We start from the raw sequence: 10,413 nt of genomic DNA on the forward strand, positions 1-10,413 counted from the left end.
GAGAAATATAGGTTCACATTCTCTTCTTAAAATATTGAGATCACATGTGGTTTTATATTCTACTCCCCTCCCCACCTCCACTTGTTACATCATGGCCCTTCCAGTTGTTACCAAACTCTTGCCTAAATATTTCAATGCCTTGGAAATATTCATTCAGTTGAAGCCCCCCGCCCCCCTTTACACTGCTGTAAGTAATGCTGCAGTGAACATCCTTAAGCACATATTTTAAATCTCATCTCTGTTCATTTTCGTAGGATAAATTTCTTTAAGTAAATCACAGGGTCTGGGGACAGTTCCTTTGAGACTTTCCCTACAGACCCTAAACTGTGACACACCTGTTTTCTGTGTGTAAAGTATATGGTGACACTGTTTGAAGGTTCCTGTGAGAAAATCATTGCCAAGTTGACTGGAAATGGCAACTTCTGTTATCAAAATAAACCTAGGGTTATCATCAAAGGGGGTATTTTGCTGCCTGAATGGAGCTGATTACAGAATTTCAGTTTAAATTAATGAGATGAACTACCTACTGCAAAGGTAGTGAAACACATGTGGAGTGACAAGTTCAACTAACAGGCTCTGTGCAAGGCTTGTCTCTACGGGGCTTGTTTCTCCTCTTCCTGACCCCCATCCCCGGAGAGAAGAATTGCTGAATACCGAAGTCAGGGATCTTGTTCCAGCTTTCAGAAGCCTCCCATTATGAGTGTAAAGCCTGACTCTGAACTCTGGGAGCTGGCTAACCATGAGTCCAGGTCATTTCTTCTCAACTATGTATGTGGATAGTAAATTAAAAAGATATGTGAGAATTAACTAGGATACAAAACTATCACAGTACCAGGTGAGTTGCAAGTAACCAGGAAGTGCTTATTTTTGAAAATTAGCTTCATACTCACAAATGCATATGAAACCTTAATAATGGAGGAGTAGACAGAAATAAACTATCTATTGAGCAGAAATTTCGTAAGTTTACAGTTTCATCAGCTCTGTCAGTAGGATGACTGAATGTCAGGCTCATTATCATCTTTGACATAGAGATCATCTTCACCACTAGGACCCCCATCATCAACATCACCACAACCATCATCACTGTCACAATCATCACCTTCACTATCACCACCACTATCATAACCACCACCATCATTATTATCACGATCATCACCTTCAATACCACCATCGTCATCATCATCATTACCACCACCATCATTGTCATCACCATCATCATCATCATCACCACCATCACTATCACAATCATCAACCTCACTACTACCATCATCATTACTACCATCATCATTGTCGTCACCATCATCACCACCATCACTATCATGATCATCACCTTCACTACTACCACCACCATCATCACCACCACCATCATTGTCATCACCACTGCGGCAAACACAGGAAAAGGGGCCTCAGGGATAAGCGCTCAGAGATGAAAGGGCCACTGCTGAGCTGTGCCTCCCCCTCAGAGCTTAGTACTGACTTTCCAGTGTGAGTTCTGGGCACAGGCTTCCTGCCAGCTCCACTCTGCCTTTTTGGGCAACAGGTTCGCAGGAGCAAGAATCAGTCTCATGTTTTTGAGTCTCAGGAGTCCCTTTATTGGCCCTCAACATACGGTCAGGGTGCGTCTGCCAGCGTAAATGTTCTCCACACTGAAGCACAACATCTGAATCATTAGAAACAGAGCCTCCTTCAAATCCGTTCTTCCCTTTTGCTTACCACAAACAAAAAGAATGTAGTTGCTGAAGTGCACACGGATAGAGGGCTGTGCCAGGGCCCACTCAGTGATCTGTTCCACATCTCATACCCTAATCAGGCAGGAAGCCAGGAATCCTAATTTCAGTCCCAGTTAAGGAGCAGGAAAGAAAAATCAGAACTATGCTTTGCTTTCCAACCAGATCGATGCCATCCTCGCTACCGCTAGGGAGGAAGCACAGCCCTGACTTGAAACACTGAAGAAACGACGTGTCTGGTATGTTTCCCTAAAATGCTCCAAGACAAGGCAGGGGAGTGGGTGGGGGGCATTTGCTTTCATGCTTCTTCTGTAGCTGCAGGTGTAGAACATACAGAGAGAGGGGAAAAAAACGACAGTTTTTAAGTGAATAAAATGGACACAACCTAAGATTAGCCTGGAGACTTTAGTTTTGCCTTTGGGATGTCCCTGGGTGTTAAGGAACTCACAGTGCTGGCTTAGTCCTTCTTAGAGTGTGATAAGTGATTTCCTGTCATCCAAGTGAGCCAAATTTTAATGCCCATATCTTGTGATTCTATGACTTCGACCTTTGTCAGGAAAAGCTAATTCTCACACCAAGTGTCATGTAATGAACCTGGCAAAGACAGAAAAGGAGCCCACACCTCTACCTGGGAATCCTGAACCCCACTGGGGCCTGGTGGAGCAACCCAAAAGGGGGTGCTAGTCATCCCTTGCTTACCTCCAACCTGTGCCCTTTCCTAGACACAACAGACACAGACAATCTATGGCTACTGCCACCTGCGTCACAGCTCTCCTGGGCCTGTGGCGTCGAGAGTCTGCACGTGAGCAAGGCCTTTGCTGTCCTGGCTGTCCCTGTGTGGGCTCTGCCCAGCGGGAGGCAGGAGGACAGGGGTGGGGCTGAAGGCATTAGCAGCTCATAAACCCATGGCCCAGGCAGGTCCTTTTCTCCACCATCTGTTCAATTCATTAAACAGCGAGGACATTAAGCCGAGGTGGCGCTAATGCCTGCGCAGCCTACAGAAGCAAGCCAAGACGCAGGCCTGCAAATGTCCTGGGCTTCAGAAATCAAAACCAAAGGCCAGCCAATCCCAAACCGCCAGCCGAGCTTCTCCACGTAAAGCAACCAATCAGATACTTTCCTTGCTCTGCTTCTGCCTTTTCTGCATGAAGGTTTCCCCCGAGTTTCTACTCATTGGAATGTTCTTCTGCTCACATAAATTCTTAACTATTTCAATAGGCCTCAGTTTATCATTTGACACGGCCTGCACCGGGCTCTACTCTCTTCCACAGCACTTGCACCACCCACCACACCGTGTAAGCCACGCCTCCCGTGCAGAAGCCGCTCGTGGTCAGGCGCCTGTGTCTCCTTTGTATGCCGCTAGCTTCGAGCAGCTGGAACAGTGGTTTGTTTGCACACAACAGGTGCCAAATATTTGCTTAACGGCTGCATTTTAGTCACCATGCTGACACAGATTTTAGTTGAACAATGAATAAGTCTGCAAGCCAAGCACTATTCATCTGTTTGAAATATTTGCCCCCACTCCGACCCCTCAGACTCTTGTCTGTGGAGCAGTTAGCTCTGACAGTCAAGCAATCACTGTCTCCGGGTAGAACAGAGGAGGAAGCAAAATATTTACTGAAGCAGAAACATGGTGGGGCGGGGAGTGGCCTGGTTGTTTTCACTTAACTAATGATGCCCATGGGCACCCCACTCCCACCTGAGTATTTGTCTCAGAAGCAAAACAAGTCAGCGTGAGGTTTGGCTCTGTGATTCCAGAAGAGATGAGAATTTTGTTAAATGCAAACTGTTTGTGTTGCCACTACTAAAATGAGAAAAGAGCCTTGCTTAAATGGCTTTCCAGCCCCAGAATGCCTGGCACATTTGTCTCCATAAATGCTTGAGGATGATCTGGATACTATGCGAGGGAACACAGAATAAAAATAAAATCATACTGAGCCGGGGACCTTTCCACTTCTCCCTGTTGCTGAGAGGTATAATTTGGGCAAATATATCTTTTCTTTTTTTCCCCCTCAAACCAGGTCAAATGGCATAAACTGGGACCTCTTGGGCAGATTCTTTCTCTGGCTATCTTGGGCGTGATCAGCCACTCCCGTTCCAAGCTGACTGGCCACAGATTAGTACATCTGAAATGTCAACAGCTCCGTGGTTGCCTCCTGCTTCCTTTGAATTCAAGGGTCGCAGATGTTGATCAAAATATTCATATCGTCGACTTACACTAATTTCACTAGTTTGTAAATCTCAGGCAAGATGTTCAATAAATGACCTAGCAAATTAATCTACTTCTCCCCATTAGTTTCTGACTCTTTAGCATGAGGATGTCAGCTACCCTGTGAAAGCCAAGGGCATTCAAGCTGTGTAAGGGCTCTGTTTATTCCTCCTCTGAGGCATCTGTCTGTTTTCCCCCCACCCCCAGGCCCGCCGCCGGCCACCCCCTCCTCCACTCCAACCAGGTCCCTATTTTCCAGTTCCTGCGTTAGGGTACAATAAGAATAAGTGAAAGAGGACCCTACTCTTCAGGAGGAAGAAGCGCCTGGAAAAGGTAGTCTTCAACATCATTAGCAGTTCATCTTCCAAAACCCCAGGGCAGCCCCTAGGCAGGCCTGCACCTCCCTTCCCTGCCCCCCACACCCCTCTCTTTGGCTTATCAAATTAATGAAACCCATCTACTAGGCAGGAAGTTGGAGTAGAAGACAGTGGCTTAAGAGCCTTTCAGGGAAGCCCCTCCCTCCCTCCCTTGAAAAAAGAGTAAGAATAATGGGGGGAAGATCAGAATTTCTTTCTCTAGCAAGGGTGTTGGGGGTGGGGCGGGGGTGGCTGTGATTGTCTCCCTGTTCCCTGAAGGAGGAGATGTCTATTTACTTTCCCTGACTGAACATTTGCATGTTAAAAAGACGCAGCTCCTCTGTGGGGAGGACTGATCGGGCTGTTTTCTGCTTGACAGAGCTGAGAACTCCATGGACTCCAGGTAAAGCAACTTCTGCCACCCTCCCCCTCGCCTCCCTGTACACCGGGCCCCTCTTACCAGCAGGGTCTGGGGGGCCTGGGACAGGGTGTTCAGCGACACCTCACTGAGCATGCGGGCCCTGGTGGGGGGGCAGGTCCCCTCACTCACCGGGCCCCCGGTGCCCACCGCCAGGCGCTGAGCATAAGTCCCAGCTCCAGATCCAGGAGGCAATTTTCAGCTTGAGGGACCAAACACATCAACATCCCTCCTCACGTCACTGACCTAAATATAGACAATGACTTCGAGGGGGGGAAAGCCGAACACGCTTTTATACCTGCAAATGCAGCACAGCCCTTCAAACAAGGCCGGCAACGAGGAACAATAGGTGACCAGTCAGTTGTGAAGGGAAGGCGGAGGGGGCTGGAGAATGATGCCTGTGATCAGGCCATCATGGCTTCTCAGCTGAACATCAATCCTCATCTGTAACCGGGGGCCTGGGGAGTACTCTGGGGCTGCTTTGTGGCCCTGCCAGCTTTTCCCAGGGAGCCTGGCAGGGGGAAAGGGGGGCACTGCCCTGGTTCTTCCTGGCTAAGCCGGGCTGGTCTCTCCTCATCAATAGAGGGGAAGCCTGACTGGGAAGCGTTCCCATCCCAGAAGAGAACGGCAGCCCTGGGCTTCTTTGTTGTTACTGCACAGCCTCCGTGAGCCAGCCTGCCCCCGCCCCTCCTCAGCACCCCAGTCCAGCCCCTCGTCCACATCAAGCCAGCTGGGTGCCCCGTGGCCTGGACAGGAATCTAACTACCCCACAGGTGAGCCCGCCCTCGGGAAGGCTGTCTTTTGATGCCACGTACCTAAGAGTGTTTGCCTGTTTATTAATTGGGGATTATTCTCCCGTGGGGTGAACAGAAGGACCCCCTCTGATGAACATGGGTCCCCTAACTAGGTGCCTTGGGGCCATTCTCTGAACAAACATGGATAGAAAGGGGTTGCCAGCAATTAGGGTGCAGTTGTGGGCAGCTGAAGACCGGGGCGAAGTCACGTGTCTCACGTATTTCCATGGCTTTTCGTGCTCACCAGACAACTATCTGCCAAGAGCCGTCCGTGCGGCCAGGGATTATAAGGCCTCTTCAGGAGAAGGGCGCCCACCCCTGCCGCATGGAGGCTGAGGCGGCTACTCAGCCCTGAGGGCGCACACCACCCCGTCACAACAAGGGCCCTAGCCCTGGAAAAAGTAATGGCAAAGAACAGAGAGAACCCATCTCACGCAAGATAAAGCTATAGAAGCTCAAGGCACCCGTACACATGAATAAAACAGCAGACAGCCCAATGTGAGCTGAGGCAAAAAGGAAGTGAAACAGAAGCGCTGGCTCAAAGCAACACTTTCCAGGGCTTGTTCCGGCTTGGCTTTACCTGACCCTTTGCTTTGTTCCTCTATATTCCACACAGCAGTATCTGTGTTTCTCCCGCTGACTTACTTCACTTAGCGTCGTGCGCTCCAGGCCTGTGCTGTCTCCAGTCTTGCGATGGTTATGTCACAAGGGTTTATTTGGTTTACAGTTGAGTAGTATTTCACTGTGCAGATCTGGATGGGCCTAACCTATTAAGCTGGGGCACCTAGGTTGTTTCTGTAGCCTGATCATTGTCATCAGGGCTGCAGTGGACACAGCAGTGTATTTATCCCTTGAGGTGAGTGTTTTCATGAAGACATTCTTTGAGCAGATACCCAGAAGTGGACCTGCTGGATCATGGCAGATTTTGAAGCCACTGCAAGGAAGCGGAGGGCGCTTCCCTGGGGGCAGCGAAGAGGGGAGCGGGCCTGGTGGCTGATGCAGGACTGTGGGGCCTGGGTGGTGGGTGTGGTGACATATATGGGAAGGGTGCGTATGATCTGAGTCATAGACCGTGGTATAGTCCAGTTACCTCTGTTAAAACCAGAGCAACATGAAGAAGAGGTTTTGGTTGGGGGATGTGCTCGTCACAGGGCCATTAGAGTCTGCACATGATTGTCTGGGTACTGACAGCTCCATGGTTTCCCACCCAGGAACCTTCTGGAGCTCATGTCTCCTCCAAGCGTGTGTGGGCAGAGAGAACATGTTCTTGGAGCTGGCTGGCTGCCAGCCCAGCTCTGGATTCAAATGCCACTTTTAAGTTTTTACACCCAGACAGGGGTCTAGCTGCTCGTGAATTGTGGACTCAGAGGTTCCCAGCAAGGTCTGGCAAAGACTGGAGGCAGATGCTCTATACAGAGGGGCTGGCGCTGGGTTTGGGTCAATACTGGGAACCACTGACAGGGGAACCCAGTAGTCATAGCAGAAAGTTTTGGAGTTCCCTACACAGACCCCTGAAAATACCCTCTCTGGGACAGGTGTGTGCAATTAAAAATTACCACGGTCTAGAGGGAAAAAAATAGACAATAATTTGGCCAAGGAGAAATATGCCCAGAGTCATTTTTTTTCCAATTCAATATCTTTGTTAATTAAGCATTTTCCAACCTATGCTGAGAGTATGAATAGTAATCTAATACTAGACTACTCATTACTAATAAAACATATTTATGAAATGGAAATATAATGTGCCTATTTCCAAAATGTGGTTATAAATGACTTACTCTAAGCCACAATTTAAAATGGTTTGAGAAATGAGTCTTTAATAAAGAATTGATGAGGATGATGACTGCTGATAATAATTCTATTTGGTGAGATTATGTGGTTTGCTATGGCAATTTGAGCTGAGGTGATTGCCTCAAAAATTACTGCAAATAACTAATATGGGAAAATTTAATTGATGATAAATACAGTGGTGGAGTGTCAACTCTCAGAAAAGCGAGCACGTCCTGGGAGACTCCGGTATCGTCTCGTCTGCTCATTACACTCATCGTTACCTGCCGTCTGGATGCTATTTGTGTGCCGGATCTACACACGGTAGGGACTTGAAAAGTAAGTGAACGAGAACCTCCAATCGATCCTCAATGCGGGTTCCTGTATGTAATTATGGTCATCCACAGCCCATTAACATTTAGACAAAAACAACTACAGTTTGGCTTAGGATAGAGTATGTGGAACAGGTGTGGGGATGGTCAACGGGTCAGAAGACCTAGAACAAAACCCCAACCAACCGCCAAAACCAGATTCCCGTGTCTCTCGAAGACTTCATGACACCCACGGGTCAGGCCCTCACTTGAGTGAGGCACTGGCCATAACGCCTCGGGCTATCATTTTGCAGAGACAGCTAACGTGCTGGCCCCACGTGGAGATGTCGGTGACACGCGGACTCTCACTGAATCGCAGCTACCGGCAGAAGGCTGCAGGAACACAAAGCCCTCACTCTCAAGGAGCTGAAAGTCTACGGAGGCCAAACGGAGCAACAAATAGTTGTCTGTGGCCGCGTCCATGATAAATGCTGCAGTGAACGTGTGAGGCAGGGTGCTCCAGGAGATGAAGGCTAAAGGCGGGCCAGAGAGGCTTTGCAGGAAAAGCAGGTCTCACTTTTTAAAAGCCTGTTTTCCCTGCTAATGAGTTATGATGTCTGTGGCACAATATAAAAACAAAAGTCCACATGAAACGCTGACTTCTAGGGTCGGTTATGGGTAGAAGCCTCCAGTGTGACCTTCTGTCATGACCTTGGCAGCTCCTGGAAGTGGCCTTGAGTTATGCCTGAAAGGAGGAGTAGACATTTGTGGATGGAAACAGCGAGGCTGGTCTCCCAGCCGGCACAAGGCCATGGGGGCAGACTGCAATGCCAGAACTCGGAACTCCCAGAGGATGGGGGGGGTCATCCCGTGGATGGGGCTGGGTATGCGGGGGTGGGCGGTGGCAGGGGTGGATGACAAAGCTGTTTAACACCCAAAGGGCCTGCGTCTGACAGAGTTGTGAGGGATATCCTGGGCAGCCCTGAAGCTCTGCGGGTGTCAGTGGTGTGCACACCAGTATAAAGCAGGAAGAATGACAATGGCAAGAAAAAGTCTTCCCAGACTAGATGAGTATTATGCTGGGGTACAAAGCTTCAGGGGTACAAAGCTTCACAAACACCAAGCCCGCTTGTAGTGCGCCAGAGAAATCTTACTTAGGGTGGTTCATACGAAAACATGGGAGGTTTTCAATCAAGGTAATAAGCACAGGGAGGCTGCAGACATGTGGTCTGACTTCTGTTGAGCTCTGCATTTCCAATGACATCTGGGATTTTACACACAGATCTGGGCATCTCACTTGAAAAAATACACCTGTTATGATGAGAGTATCAGAGAGCAGGCCTGGTAGCCACGGGCAGACAGTCACACTAATGGACGGAACCATGGCAGGAACTGGAAAAGTCCAGCTGGGAAAGAAGATGGAGCAATGTGAGAGCCCTTGGGGGTTCTCTAAAGGTGGCATATGAAGAAAAGGGGTGGGCTCATTCCACGTCACAGCATGAGAACAAGGTGCAGGTTGAATGGAGATAGATGGCAGCTGAACGCAGGGGAAGACTTCCTAATCAACTCACACCCAGAAAAATGAAAATAAATGCCACGCAGGGGCACAGCAGCCGGCCTGACGACGAGTTCAGGGGGAGGCCCTGCTCCTGGCAAGAGGTCGGGCAGGACGGCCTGACAAGCCTTTCAACCCACGGATCTATGAAACGCCAACACCCGGGCGCACCAGAGAGCTGGCATTTCAGCTCTCTGAAATGACCAGCAACACCTCTCAAGAGCTCGCTCACACTCAGACACACCCGCTACTTCTGCACACCGCCAGGGTGAGGGAGGAGGATCTGGAGCACGAGGAAAGGTCCGGGCACCCACCCGGCCCTCTGGCGGCAGCGTGACCTCGACAGCCGAGCTCTTAGGAAATTGCAGACTGATCCCTACTTGACATCAATTAGGAAGCAGAAATCACATGAAACAGTCAGATGAAGAGTGGCGCTTCTGGCGCACTGGAGCGTCCCCAGGGTGCCTCTGAGTTAGAAACCGGCTCAAAACCGTGGGCGGAGTTTCGGGGGCCCAGCGCTGGCCCAACCACGGGCCGCCCTCCTGCCAGGAGGAGATAAGCAGAGGGACGAGAAGCTCCTTTTTCAAATTTGCCCCAATGACACACCACGATCACCGAAATCCCTGTGGGACACGGGGAGGTTTCACCTTTCACCAGAAGGGACAAGCAGTGAGGCCTCCACAGGAGGTTTCCAGTTACCTGTTGCTAACCCAGCAGAAGTATCCGTTTCATACACCAGAGGTCTGTTTCCGATTAGTTACTAGAAAATCCTCAGGGTAGAAATTAACTTTTGACTGCTGTTTTTAAATTTTTAATGATTTTGAAAAGCTGGAGTTTTTTTTTTTTTAAAAGAAGATGAAGGTCTGTGGTTCTGTTTAGGGAACAAATAATCAACACTTCACACCTTAAAATGAAAACGATGAACTGACCAAACATTTGTGGATTTATTGACACCAAGTGCCAAACCCGAGCCTGAGATCCCGCGTCCAGCCTTGGGAGTGGACACCCCTGTCTGACTGGGGTCAGCGTCACCGACGGCGACCTCAGCTCCCTGCTCACTGAGAAAGACGCAGCAGCCCGGGCCACGCCTGACCGGGAGGGTGGCCCCGACTCAGTGACCAGGGTGAGAACCGCAGGTCCTTTGACAAAGGTACCAACCATCGCACTTGCGGGAACCTCGCAGCCCACCGGCCCTGCGCGGTGAAAGCCGGTGGCCAGGGAAGAAAAATCAGCCACACCGAAGCAGGCCTGAGGAACGGAGCCCCACTGGGCGGGG

At 49.7% G+C, this 10,413-nt stretch overlaps 1 protein-coding gene across 1 annotated transcript in view; it reads right to left on the bottom strand.

Annotated features, from left to right (window-relative positions):
* Window positions 1–983: 983 nt before the first annotated feature.
* The window catches only part of LOC101634631 (mastermind-like protein 3), a 252,504-nt gene continuing 243,074 nt past the window's right edge, over window positions 984–10,413 (bottom strand). Inside the window, exons 6-7 of the mRNA XM_012726754.1 lie at window positions 1,265–1,380; window positions 984–1,156 (exon numbers count right to left, since the gene is read on the bottom strand). Of these exons, the coding sequence (XP_012582208.1) occupies window positions 984–1,156; window positions 1,265–1,380 (289 nt within the window). The remainder of the gene's footprint in view (window positions 1,157–1,264; window positions 1,381–10,413) is intronic.

The sequence above is a fragment of the Condylura cristata genome, unplaced genomic scaffold (assembly GCF_000260355.1).
Source record: "Condylura cristata isolate star-nosed mole 26May11 unplaced genomic scaffold, ConCri1.0 scaffold00018, whole genome shotgun sequence".
NCBI lineage: Eukaryota > Metazoa > Chordata > Mammalia > Eulipotyphla > Talpidae > Condylura > Condylura cristata.